The sequence below is a fragment of the Zonotrichia leucophrys genome, chromosome 1A (assembly GCF_028769735.1).
Source record: "Zonotrichia leucophrys gambelii isolate GWCS_2022_RI chromosome 1A, RI_Zleu_2.0, whole genome shotgun sequence".
Taxonomy (NCBI): domain Eukaryota; kingdom Metazoa; phylum Chordata; class Aves; order Passeriformes; family Passerellidae; genus Zonotrichia; species Zonotrichia leucophrys.
The window spans coordinates 5,754,417-5,768,474 of record NC_088170.1 but is presented as its reverse complement, the minus strand read 5'-3'; the positions used below and the strand labels follow the sequence as shown (position 1 = coordinate 5,768,474).

General features: G+C 44.6%; 1 protein-coding gene across 10 annotated transcripts in view; it reads left to right on the top strand.

Annotated features, from left to right (window-relative positions):
- The first annotated feature begins 2,452 nt into the window (after positions 1-2,452).
- Positions 2,453-14,058, top strand: part of WNK1 (WNK lysine deficient protein kinase 1) — a 98,204-nt gene continuing 86,598 nt past the window's right edge. For 7 of the 10 annotated variants that reach the window (XM_064736281.1, XM_064736266.1, XM_064736274.1 and 4 more), the window contains exon 1: positions 2,455-4,022. In XM_064736281.1, the coding sequence (XP_064592351.1) occupies positions 3,249-4,022 (774 nt within the window). In that variant the 5' untranslated portion in view covers positions 2,455-3,248. Of the gene's footprint in view, positions 4,023-14,058 lie in introns of all 10 variants that reach the window. The other 3 variants (XM_064736296.1, XM_064736289.1, XM_064736221.1) reach the window with 2 other exon arrangements.

Below are 14,058 nucleotides of genomic sequence, written 5' to 3'. Positions count from 1 at the left end.
CTCAAGTGGCACCCTGATGAATACACAAACTAAAGCCACCTTCTCAGTGAGGGCAAGGCCTGGAAGGCTTAAGCCATGCAGAAATCTTTACTGTGGAGCTGTACAGCAAAACACTTCTGGTCCTCTTTGTGAAGACTGTACCATTGTTTTGTTGATGTTACCAAGGCTAAAAAGGATGTACAGAAAGGATGCACTGAAGGATGTACAGAAAACAGCAGTATGCTGATTACTATGTCAAATTTTCAAATTTTATTTGTGAGGAGCACAAGCACGTGAGAATTGCCCAGGTTGATGATTTGTGGAACTCTGAAAAGGGCCACTTGTGCTACTTTTTGCAGAAGGAGTTAAGGCCTCGCATCAGCAACACACAACTTCCTCTAAACTGCTGGTTTAAAAGTAACTTTAAAAAAAGTATTTAAAACAACAGTGTGTTTGCTGGGAACATATTACTTACTCAGGGAATTTTCTTAGTTTTCTTTTTCTTCCTCAATGTAACTTTTGCTTTGTAGCTGCCTGACAGCCATGGTACAAAATCATTTGCTCCTTCGTCAGTACATTCCAGTTGACTTCAAAAGATTGCTGCCGTAAGAAGGAAAGTGCTCGGTTTTGGTTTATTCATACAAAAGAGGAACATGACATAAATAATTTAGATGACTCGTCTTTGCCAAAGTCTTGTTAACCTGAAAGTTCCCAATTCATGTCAGGGTTCATGTGGGCTCTGTACAGCCCAGGTTCAGCTGCAGCAGCCACAGGCATGACTGAAGTGGCCACAAGATAACACTTGTGTTAAGGGCAGAGGCTGCAAATTCTCTTTCTTTTGAATAATGACATTTACAGAGCAGTTAATTGCATTTCAGGTTGCTTGGCCACTTAGTGCCTCTTCAGATGGCCTAAATGGAGGAAAACCCCAACCCCCTACTTGTTTGTACAGTGCTCACTACACAGAGTCATTGTGGCCTATGATTTTAAAGAATTTTAGAGGCTGTTTGAAAACATGACCTGTGAAAAATGCATATTGTATGATTGGCTTTTTGCAAATATTAAAATTAATATTATATGTGTTATGTTAGAAAGTTATGCTGTATTAATTTTCTTAAGTAGTGTGTTAAATATAGTTTTAGGTTATAACATAATGTTGAAATGGAAGCTATGGTATGTAAGATACTTTTTTTAAAAAAGAGAGGAACGAGGCACTTGCACTGCGGTGGCAGCCACAGGACACCTAAATGTTTCAGAGAAAAAGAATTTATTGCTCTCTTATCAGGAGAAATGAACTTCGTCCTGCCTTGCTCAGCCATGAAGATGCTGTCAGGATTAACAGGAAGAAGTTGACACTGACCAGACAGAATCCTGTGTTTGAATGGAATTTATGCATCATGTATGAGATGTATGAATATGCAACAGGCTATTGCTTGTAAGGGTTAATCCTTTGTTAATGTGTGTCCTTTTTTGGGCTTATTTTGCCCAGAAAAAGGTACCTGGACCATCCATAACTCTTTGTTTTTATTGTCTCCTATTGTCCTAAATCCTAATTGTCCAAATTTTTATTACTCTAATTATATTACTAATTTTATAACTTTTAAAATTTTAAAAACAAGTGATTGGCGTTTTTCACACGACTTCATTGCTGTTTTCAGCTTTGCAGGGGGAAATGAAGCAGCAGGCACTGCTCTCCTCTACCTGTTGACCTGTGACAGGACCTGGGGAATGGCCTGAAGTTGGTGTTTAGGTTGAAGATATTATAAAAAGGTTTTTTCCCCCAGGAGTGGTTGGGCACTGAACAGCTCCCCAGGGCACAGCACAGCCTGACAGAGCCCAGGGAGAATTTGGACAATGCCCTCAGGGACACGGTGCCTCTTGGTGCGTCCTGTGCAGGGCCAGGAGCTGCACTCTGTGATACCTGTGGGTCCCTTCCAGCTCGGGATATTCTCTGAGATATATTTATCTACCTATAGACAATATCTAAATAAATACATACATCCCAAACATTAACGTGTGGATGCAACACAAGACTTGAAGAAACAAGCAGCTCAAGCAGACCCGGTGCCTTTTGACCGGCCGGGCGTGTGGAGGAAGGGGCGGCCGCGCAGGACGAGCTTCCCCACAGCGCGTCGAGCCTCTGGCCCTCGGCGCACACCAAGATCCTCCTTCGTCGTTCCCTTCCTTTCCCTCCCCTCCTCCATTCCTCGCTCCTTCCCTTCCTCCCATCCCGGGAGAATCCACGGGCGGCTCCTCCGGTGCGGCTCGGCCGCTGCAAACTACAACTCCCATGGTGCCCCGCGCGCGGCGGGCGCGGCCACCTCCCCCGGCTGCGGGGGGAGGGGACGACGCGCTGCCCGGGCTCGGGCGGGGCGTGGCCGGCGTCGCGGCCACTCCTCCCCCCCGGACCGTGTGTCGGTTCGGGCTCCCGCCGTCGCCATTTAGCGCCGAGGCGTCGCCGGGCGGCCGCGGCGGCTGCGCTCGGTCCTGCCCGCCGGGCGCCACCCGGACTCGGCTCGGCGGCGGCCCCGGGGAGCGGCAGCCCCGGGCAGCGGCGGCGGCTGTGGGCCGCGGGCAGCAGGAGCAGTAGCTGGAGAAGAAGAAGAAGAGGAGGGAGGAGGAGGAGGGTTTCCGGCTCCGCGCGAGGCGGCCGCGGCTGTTGGAGAGAGCGCGGCCCGGCCGCGCGGGCGGTGGCTGCGCCTGCCGGGCGGTGGAGAGGCCGCGGCCGCCATGGGCGCCCCGGTGAGGCGGGGCTGAGCCCCCCGGACCCCTTTCCCTGCCCTGGGCCTGCCCGGGCCTCTGCCGCTCGGAAGCGAGTGACTGAGCGCGGCGGCTTTCTTGGCGTGCGGGCCTGCGCCCCGCTCCCTCCTCGCGTCCCGGCCCCTTTCCCTCCCCTTCCCGCAGCCGGGCCGGCCCCGCGCTCTCTCCATCGCCGGGAGTAGCTGCGGCCGCCGAGGTACCGGCGTCTCCCCGGTGCTCGGGCTTTCCTTTCTCCCGCCGTCTCCCGCTCCAAGCCGGCGCCCCGTGTCTGCTCCCGGTGCTCCATGTCGGCCCCGCTGCCCGGCTCCCCGCTGCAGGATGGATGCATACGCTGACCGGGGATCCACCCCGCCGGCCCAGCCTCCCAGCTCCGCCGAGAGGAGCCCTTGGGACCCTCCTCTGTTGCAGCTGCAACGGCAGCCGCGGCCGGGCGCGCTCCCCGCTCAGTGACCGGCCCTTCCCTCGCCTCCCGCCGCCGCCCCGCCACAGCCGCGCTCCCCCGGGGCACCATGTCGGGGGACGCCGCCGGCAGCGGCCCCCCGAGCCCGCGCTTCCTGGTGCCGCCGCCGCCGCCGCCCAAGAACGGTTCCAGCTCGGACAGCTCCGTCGGAGACAAGCTGGGAGCCGCCGAGCACGGAGCCTCGGGCGCCGGCGGAGCGGGCGGCGGGCCGGGCAGCGGAGGCCGCAGTGAGGAGTACCGGCGCCGCCGCCACACCATGGACAAGGACAGCCGAGGGGCGGCCGCCACCGAGCACCGCTTCTTCCGCCGGAGCGTGATCTGCGACTCCAACGCCACGGCCTTGGAGCTGCCCAGCTTGCAGCCCGCAGCGCCCTCGGCCCCCGTGTCGGGAGGCAGCGCGGCTCCCTCGGTGTTCCCCGCCTCGGCTGCCGGCCGGACCCCGTACGCGCCTGTCAGCGCCACCGAGGCCGACTCGCGGCCGCCGCCGCCCGCCCCGCTCCCGCTGGAAGGACAGGCTGCCGAGGAGCCCCCGGCCGCCAAGGATGCCGCCCCGCTGCTGCCCAAGGAGGAGGAGGAGGGGGATGAGGCCACTGCGCTACCCCCTAGCAGTGTCGCTGGCAGCCTGTCAGCTGCCAGCCGGGAATTCGAGGAGCGGAGAGCGCAGCAGGAGGACATCGAAGAGCTGGAGACCAAGGCAGTGGGCATCTCCCCGGATGGCCGCTTCCTGAAGTTTGACATCGAGATTGGAAGAGGCTCTTTCAAAACTGTCTATAAAGGACTGGATACTGAAACCACTGTGGAAGTTGCCTGGTGCGAGCTACAGGTAAAATAAATAAATAAAAAAATGGGATTTATTACAGTACAGTCACTCTCCCAGGTGCTAGTCATTGTGCTTGAAGGGGATAAAACCCATCAGCTCCAGGTCTGCTTAATTCGAAAGCAGCTGCAAACCTTACCTGAGGCAGTCCTTTGGAAAAAAGGTGCATCCTTTCCATGGAGGCAGTTTGCCTTTTAATTATTTTAAATACTGTGCTCTCTGAAGAGTCTTTTAGCTTTATCATCACAAAAGGTGCTGCAGTTCTGTTTCGTATGGTGTTGTGCATTTTATACCTCCAAAAGGTAGCTTGGAGGATTGTAAAATCACTTGCATGCAGCTTCAAGGAGGCTGAGGGAAGATGTGTAAGTGAATATCGACTCGAGCTACCCTAAAGGTTTCAGAATTTGTTTAGGTGTTTTTCTTAAGAAAAAAGGTGAAAACATTAATTTCACAGACATTCATAGGTAGTGGCAGTGGGTTCTTGTGGTATAGATAACTCTAGAATATACACAAGCCATGCAGCTTTAGAAAGCACCCTGAAGTTTAGCCTTTCTGGATGGCTGGTGGGTTAAACTGGACTAAGACACTGCTCTTTTATCGAGTTTCTAGACAGGGTTCTGTAGGAGCCCAGTGTGAGGATGGCAAGAACAGCCTCGGTTCCCTGCGAGTCACAGCTTGTGTAACAGACACAGGTTGCTGTGCAACAACCTGGAAAGAAGTGGGAAGAGCTTGGAGTACCAGGAACAAATACCTGGTGTGCTGGTTTGTTTTCAAAGCCTCAGAGTTAAGTTTGTTTAGTGTTTGTTTTTTTTGGTGTTGGATTTTGGTGCAATTCATAGAAGTGCTCGTGTAGTACAACTTTATTGTCGTTTGTGTTCCCATCCAATTTAGGGCAGACAAAAGGGCATTGGGTGAAAGTCCCAAAACTCTTTGTAGGGTTTTTAAGCAGTCAGTGGCTCACAAAGATTGGTTGCAGTAACTGCACCAGAACTTTGTCAAAAGCACTTGTATATCTGTTCCAGTCAAGCTGAGGGAATTTATTAAAAGAATTATATTAATTTGAATTCATATTTGCTTTTGGATGGTTGCTCAAGCATTCTACCAGTACCTTGGTTCATTGTTATTGCCATTATTCTGTGCTTACTAACTGTGGAGGAAAGCTTCCAGTTTTCTTGGTGACCCTTCAGCATGACCTGCTCCTCCAAGCTGGCTGCATCCTTGCTGTGGTGATCTGTTTCAGCATTGATTTTTAAATTAAAAGTAAAATGATCAATTGTTGGGCTCTGCTGAAGCTTTACTTGCGCAGTTTGAACTGTGAGGAGATTAATAACCCATCAAAATTGTCTAGCTTTTATTTGAAATTTTAGTATTTTCAATTTTTGAGTTCTGTGACTTTAATCTCTGGAGACTGTTTTAATCTTCACACTTACTGATGAGAAACTAACATCAGCTTGGCATCAGTTGCCTTTCACTGCTGTTGCCTCTTGAAGTGTCTTCATCATCATCAGTACAATGTGGACAAACTGTCTGGAGAAGCACCACTTTTGAAGGAATTTATTAAAAAAGCTCATTTTTAAGGGACATGTTGCTGGGCTTTCAATTGCTTGGTGAATTTCATGGGTAACATTGAAAATGACAAATTGCAAAAAGCATGAATGAAAATATTTGCAAGGGGGAAATAGTTGATGTGTTGCTCAGAGGGGAAGTGCATTGCAGGAGTGCCTTGTGGGTTAAGCCAAGCCAGATTCCCAAGGCTGTGTTTTCCTCTCAGGAGTCACTACCAAGTGACAAGTTTAAAGCAAAAATATACATTTTATAGCTGTTAAAAGTATTTGCTGAAGGAGCTAGACTCCACAGCTAATAGAATATTTTAAGATTAAATCCTGTTTTATTGTTTGTGGCTAGAAAGAAAATGAGGAACTTGGTATTTATTGGGATGGTGGGTATATCCTCTTATATAGGAAAATGTAGTTGTTGATGGTTGATATTTGTTATGCATGATTTGTATCAAAATGAAATCTGCATTCACAAAGATGGACTGAAACTTAGATGTTACTGGTTTTCCAGGATGCCATGATTTGAGAGTTGGTGAGCCTTGAAAGCATAATTATTTCATTAGGGAAACGTCAATGATTTTTCTCCATGCTGTGTTACAGTAACCATAATTAACTGATGGTTAAATTATCTTAAAATAATGTTCCTCAGCAACAGCAGTTTTTCTCAGGCATCTGAGGTGTCCCACCTCCCCAGAGTCTTCTAAACATCACTACTGAAGATTTTGTATTGGAGTCTGGCAGAATGACTTTTTAATTCTGAATAATACAATACAAGACTTTTTAATTCAGAATAATACAACTATGCCTGATTTTTTGTATGTGCTCTGTAGTAATGAAGATCAAAACCTGAGACTATGACTGTGCTTCCTCTCAAAGGAAGTTTAGATGCTGTTTGTGAAATGCAGCTTGTGTTTCCAAGTTAGTGAAACTGTGGAGGATATTGCTCATGTCCTCAAGGCTCTTGAATTGCCTTATAATTGAATTGCCCCTTCTGCTTGATAAATTGAGCTGTGGAGGAAGTGGAAGGGGGAAGAGCTGAAATTCACTGGGTCACTTACTGGTGCTCTTACTATCTCCAGGAAGCCAAGGTCCTGGCTCTTTATTTTTTCTTCATCTGTGAGTCAATTTTGTTGAATCTAACAAAACTTAACACAGGTGTGACTGATGGACAATCCTAGTTTACTTTGTGACCTGTCCCTGTGAAGCAAATTGTTACTGAACCTACTTAAAAATATTGTGTGCAGGTGTTCAAAAGTGAAATAGCTGCCCTGCTGTGAGTGTAGTGGAGCTGTGAAGAGCTCAGTGCTCAGCTTCAGTTCTGCAAGGCAATTGTTAGTGTAGTGTTGGCCTTCAGACACTTTTATTCCCCTTGTATGTATTCATCTCAGCTCGAGTTATTCTGAGTCAAGTGTGCCTCCTACTGTTGTCATTAGCACATCTCATAAATTGACTAAAATAGTAGTTAGGGTTACTAATTAAAGGGTTTTTAAATAGGTAGGCATTGACAAAAGGGATCTTTGTAAATGATGTTTGAGCAGTGAGTGTGTCTCCTCTGTACAGTTCAGGTAATGTTGTGGCTAAAATGTGGTGCCTTCCCCTGATGCTTTAAGTTTGCAAAGTAATACTCATATGCCAGGAGTAGCAAGTCACATTGCTGGCTGCAAAAGCCAAATCTTAGTGCTATTGTGTCATCCCTCTGAGCCCTGTGTGAGTGGTTTTAAATCAAAACTGTAATTGAACTGCTGACTTACAGAACAGTCACTTGCTGGACTGCAAAATCTTCTCCCTACAATTATTGCTCTGGGTTTTTCAAATTAGTCACTTTTCACATAAGGATGTGCTTGATGGTGTGGAGATAAGTTGGGTTCTTTTGAGCTGTGTATTTGTGAGGCATTTGAAGACTTACTTTTCATTTGGGCAGTGTGTTGTCTTAAAGGAGGGTGCACCTTCCTGCTGCTGTGTTGCTTTGCCATTCTTACTCTGGCTTCAGTGCCAGGTCAGGTTATTCTGCTTAACCCCTGAGCTGCTGGAGGGTTAGGAAGGAACTGGAGGGCTCTTCCTAAGCAACGCAGTGTCCAAGGGTAAGAAATGAGTTGGACAGGTGATAGTGGTGCACAGAGTTTGTTGTACTCGTTACTGCTTTGAGGGAAAGCTGACTGGAATTTATTGGTGTAGGTTACATGTGTGCACTTCTCTAGCAGATGTCTAACTACAAACCAAGTGTGGTGTACAGACACTCCAGCTTGCAAATGGATTTTTCTTACATAAGAAATAGCAATGAAAAACTAGCTGGAACAAGCATAATGCCAGAACTGGATGTGAACCATGAGATTCTATAGTGCACTCTGGTGAAAATGATAATTCAAGTGACACTTTGTAGCAGGAAGCAGCGAAGTACTAAATAATATTTCCATCTGTCAGTTTTTCTGAGTCTAACAATGTTAACTTAAAACTCACAGTGCAGGAAGTTGATTGGATGTGATGTGTAGCTTCATTTTTACTGACACTTCAGATTTAATGATGCCTATCTTTATCTTGTGGTCTTAAAGCTATATTTAATAGTGATTTTAGGTCAGCAGACAGCAGTGGAATGCAGTTTCTGTTCTCTGAAGTATAGACTCCACTGCAGACTTATCATGACAAATATCAGCTTGTTGAGGTCAAAGTATAATTCTTAAAATTCTCTATTCTTTCTGGACTGGCAGAACTGAAAATGTTTCAGAAGTTGCACATTCAAGTCTGACAACCAAAAAAGGTCTTGTATCACATAACTGTGGCATCCTGTAGGCTTTTAGTCTTTTTTTTTCCCTTTTTTAAAAAGCTGGTTGCATATTGCTCACTAGGAGTCCTGACTGCAAAGATGCTGGCTCTGGTGCACAAGCATGTATCTGCATTAAAGCAAAATGGAAAACCAGGTCTAGACCTTTCTGCAGTGAGAGGAAGCTGAGAAGTGTGGACCTGGAATTCATCTGTCAAGCGCTGTTGGAAAACAATTCCATTCTGTTAGTTCTGGAGAAATAGTCAATATCCCGAACAAATAGGCATTCTTTGAAAGCTCTGACTGTGATTTAATCCTGATTATTTGAAAAGACATTTTCTGAAGCTTTTACTGGAAGAGCAGGTCTAAGTGTAATGCTATGTGCTGGCTCCTGTGCCTACTCTGTACCTCACATCAGTGTGGACAATTCTGTTCACAAACTAGCAAAGCATTGTGTGGCTGCAGCAGCAGTGTGCCTCCTGTTGGGGACTGCTTCTGGGCCAGCTGTGTCATTGTCACAAACGTAGATTAATCAAGGTATGTGACAATCTGTCAACATCATGCTGTCCTTATTATCTCTTCTGTTTTCAGCTTTACAAATTCTGAAATACAGATTTTACTTTCAGTATACAGTGGGTTTATAGTACTTTGAGGATGCTGGATTTACAAGTGTGCATGTGCAGGGAATTTGAAATTTAGTGCAGCAAAGTCTAAATTTTTGCTGGTTTTCTGTGTCATAGGGCAGAACAAATTACTGGTACTTAGTGTCTTCAAATCTCTGATGTGAAATCTCCTTTAGCTAAAGATGACAACGCAGCCATATTCTTGAGTGTTTGTGCTGTAATTGATACAATTGACAGCTTGATAAATGGCATGGGAAAGGGGCCAGACTAATTACCTGCAGAAGTATAAACAGTGGTCAGGCTCCCTCAGACTTGACAAAGGTGACCCTGAAAGAGAGAAGGCAGCTTTTGAAGTACATTCTGGAGCTGCAGCTGTTAGGAGACCTCTACTTAAGAAAATAATCTTACCTCAAAGGGATATCACTTTTGGAGATGGCTGTGGGTCAATTTGTAACTGTCTGGTTGTGAGGCAGTAAATATAATCCAGCTAAGTACATTGTGAAAATGCAGCATTTCTGATGGAAATAAACAGGCTTTTATTTGTCAGTTTGTGTAGGTTTGAGAGGTGCAGAATTAAATCTCGTAAATGAGATTTGTTTTGGGCTGTTGTGGTTTAAAACACTTAGCTTCATAGCAAAACTTGTGAGGGCTGAGGAAAAGTACCAGGTCTATAATCTTTCTTTGTAAGGGAAAAAAACCCCACCTGATAAAAGCTCCCTGGAGATATCCTGTCCAGAGTCCTTTGAGAGCTGTCGAGCAGAGTAATAAATAAAACAAGCAGTAATAGATCTGTGGGAGTCTCCATGGATGCAGTGCACACAGTACAGTGCAGTTTTCAATGCCTTTTGGTTAGCAACATCCCTCTAGGCCACTTGTTCTTGTTCTTATTCTGTCTTTGGTTTTGTTTCATGCAGCAGCTTGTTAAACATCACAGCTCTGACTGACACCCAGGTTCTGCACGCTGCATGTGACAAAGCTGGTGCTAAGCAGTGGCAGTCTTGGTGCTTCCTGTCATGCATTTCCTGTAAAGATTACCAACCTTTTTTTGAGACTACAAATTGGTTCTTTCAAATCGTGCTTGAGTTGAAATAAAAGTTGAGTGGTTTTCTGTTTAGCTTGTCAGTATACATAATGGATGTAACATTTAAGTTCAAGGAAAGGTAATAAATATCATGTAAATTTGCAGTGCTCCTGCAGCTGGGCATAGAACTTTCTCTTGACTTAGTATGTGCCTGTGGGTTTTGGTGTTGGTGGTGTTAATTTTTAATAGCAGATGGTAGGAAGTTACTGGTTTTGACTCTTGAAACTTCAGATAATGATACTGTGGTTTTAACTAGATCATGATGTGTGTACACCACACTTGGAAAAATGCTCTTCCAGTACACTTGGAACAGTTTCTCTTCTAAACAGCAGGATTTGTCATGCTGAAAATTGATTTTTTGGAGTAGTTAAAGGCTTTTATCTAATATGAACCATCTGCATATCTTTTAAAATCTGTTATTTAAATTCTTGTCCAAATGAACAAGGCTCAGTTTTTATGGCTTCATAAATATTTTTGTGGAAGCTGCTTCCATTCCCTAGGACTGTCTTGTAGGTCACTTTGAGAATCATTTAGAGTGTGTGTTGGACTCAAACAGTGTTAGAATGTTTTTGGTGAAGATACTATGGCTATCCTTCTTTCTACTCTATTTCCAGTTTCCTCAGTAGATTTACAAATTGTCATGCCAACACTTGTCAATGTGAGGTTTTAGTTGCCCTCATTCCCTTTGGGAGAGCTGTGGGAAGTAGAGGGGGGTGAGGATTGAGTCTGTGCCTCCCTTGAGGTCATGTTGGGGAGCTTGCTCACATCTTGTCCTGTGGGCACAGCCTGCAGAATGCCCCTAACTCCCTGCTGCTGCAGAGGATAAACTTTGTGTTCATCAGGTTTTGTGGTCTGCTGTCCTCTTAACCCAAAAGGAGATCCATGCACCAAGTTCATCATAGGTGTTGGCAAATCTTTTTTTCCAAAAAATCAGGATAAAGTAATGGCTGGAATGCAGTGACCAAAATTCAGATTCAGTTCTTAGGCACACTTCTGGACTTCATCCCACTTGTCATTTTTAGCTGGTGATGGCAGGTACATTGCACATATCCAGATTATTCTGAAGTGCTTCAAGATTTGCTTGGGGAATTCCAAGCAGCACTGCATTACTTTAGCTCAGGAATAATTTATCATGTTCTCAGGTGATTTTTTGGCAAAAGAAATGGCAGCCTGATAAAAATTGGACTGGTAGTGTTATGTTGTTATAACCTTTCAGAGGCTGTGTGAGTATTAATATGTATCTAAAGCAGTAAGCAGTTTTCACAAGGATATGGCATTCTGAATCACTCAGAGATAAACTGCTACATTTTAATTTGTCATTTTAGGTTGAAGCAGAATCTTTGGGAATGCTGCCTTTACACTTAGACTCTAGGAGTCCTTTAGAAAGGATGTTGCGTGCTTGATGGCCTTGTAACTAAAATATCTATGAGCTTTCAAAGTGATGTGTCAATGACACCAGAATAAATGGGTTTAAATGTAGGTGATGCTATTTGTTTTTCATTATCTGTGTGCCCCAGAGCATGGTTCTGAAGTCAGCTGGTTCATCTATTGGGAGTCTAGGGGCAGCAGTTCTCTGGAGTCTCTGTTCTCAGGACAGGATCACTGTGGTGCATTTCAAGTCTAATTTTGCAAGTGTTTAGCAGAACTCCTCAGATGCTACCAGTAAGGTTAAAACAGAGAGGAAGCTTTGGAGATTGCAGCAGCATCCACATCCCAAGTTGTGTTTGGAGCCATAGCCCAGAGTGGTTCTGGTCCTGTTGCCTTTGTTGGACAAGCAGTCACTGAGAGAACCTTTCATTAGGGCCCTGTTGAGCTGCTCTCCTCCTGCTTTAGCAGGCACTGTGGGAAATGAGCTTTGTTAGACCTCTTAGATGATGGAGGAGTTATATTGTTTCGATTTAGCTCTTCTGGATCATCCCTTTCATCTGCATGTTTCAGCCATTTCTAGTTTCACTGCCTGAGAAATTGAAGATAGTGAGTTCTGATAGCAGGCTTGGGGCTGGTGGCAGAAAGCAGCAAGGTCAAGATGGAAAAACCCAATTGTGCAATTGGTAGAATGTGAAAAGCATAGGAATGGCAGTCTCTGTGTGTGTAGCTGGGGAAAATCTGGAACAGCTTTGCTGAGGTAAGTGAAAGGTAGTACAGAGCTGATGCCAGCAGCCATTAGCATTTTGTCTGGTTTTGGCCAGTTAATGCAGCCTTTGATAGTTTAAAATACCCAGTTTGATAGGGTTACCCAGCTTTCCTTGGACATTCTCCTCTCTTAGCAGGACCTGTGACTTGTCCTGTGCTGATTGGTGGTGGCAAGTTTGTGACCCCAGTCCGAGTGTGCTTTGACTGCTTCTATCCTGGGATAGACTGATGACATGCAAACAATAACACCCAAAAATTACTATTAAAAGCTTCAGCAATCCAGGCTGATTATCTTAAGGATCTGGAAATCTATGTGAGCTTATGTAATATGCATCTGTTAATGGCAATTTCTGAACCGTTAGCAGGTTTTGCTTAAATGTTACAAAATGTTACCATGTCTGTTTTCAAATCTGCCTCTTTTTAAATGAGACTTTTATTCTAACAAATATTTTCCAACATAGAACTATTTTTGGTTTCTCTTGATCTTCATTCAGCTGCTTATGGTATGCTTTCATTTGGGAAATGTAGGTTATCTATGTAAAAATGCAAGATGTTAAATTAATGTGCTTTGTTATAGCTAATTTGAACTTGGTCTATGAGTCCTCCTTAAATTAAAAATGTCATTATGAGGCTAAACTTGATGTAGAGTTCTTACAGCAGTCCAGTCAGATAAATATCCTACTGGAAGAAATGCTGTCTGAGAAGTGATTGATTTTTTTTTATTTTTTTTTTTAATATTTTCCCCTCTAGATGTCGTCAAGTAGAGATTGACAGCATGTAGAATGGCTTTTGAGGGCAGGCTTTTTATTTGCATTTATCATGATTTGAGGCTTAGTCAGTCGTTTGGTTTGCCAGGAAGAGAATGCTGAAAAGGAAGAAACAACAGAAGTGTCTGATAGAAAACTAAGACTTGAAGTTTAGTTTTAGAATCATTTTTTGTCTTCCTGTGGCTTTCTCTACTTCCTTTATGTGCAGCTTGAGCTTCTTTCTGCAGACTCAAAAGCAGAAATGAATTTTAGGTTGTGCCAGGAGGGGTGAATTGCACAGGGTGTTTGAATTTGAAATGTTTTGCCTCTTGATGGCAACTGTGAGCCAGTTAAGGTGATGGTGTGATTTCTTCTGCTGATCTCTTGCTACAAGCCTGAACATACCTGAGAGCTTCAGTATTTACCCTCAGGAATAAAAAAGGACAAAATAAGTGAAGAGCCTCAAGGTTGCTGCTGAAGACTTAAATGCTGTAGCACCCCAGTGTATTGTGTGTGTTCTGGACTTGAAGATAGGTCACAAATTGTCTTTTTTACTCAGGTTTCCTTCCAGCGTTTCAGTGCAACTGAATGTGACTAACTGTGTATGATAACACTTCAGGCAGAAAAATAGCCAGTTGCCTTGATTTTTATCTTGTTCAAAAAAAGTGGTGTGATTCCTCCCATCCAGTATGGAATCTTATTTCTGCAAGTTGGGCCAATCACAGAGAACCTAGCAGGACTGAAGTTTGATTTATTTGTGCTGGAGAGTCTGAAATCTGTTTTTATTGTGACTTGAGGTTTTTTTTTTTCCAACAAACTTTAGGAATTAAATAACATTTACAAGACAAAAGTGAGGAACAGCAAAAACCCTTGTTTCTTAGGATATACATGACATTTCAAAGTTTTAGGACCAGGCAAGTTTAAAACTATGAATTGATTCTGAGAGTTCCTATTGCTATGAATGGCTTGTTCATGAAAGTATTATTTTAATACTTGTACTGAAGCTTGTGGATTTCTTGCCTGCTTTTTGCCAAATGCTTCCTTTTATAGTAATCTCTTATTGAGTAAGCTACCTACTGTGGATATACATCAGTTGGTGTTTTTCTTTACAGATTAAATATTTGTGTAACTTTCATGAACAGGTA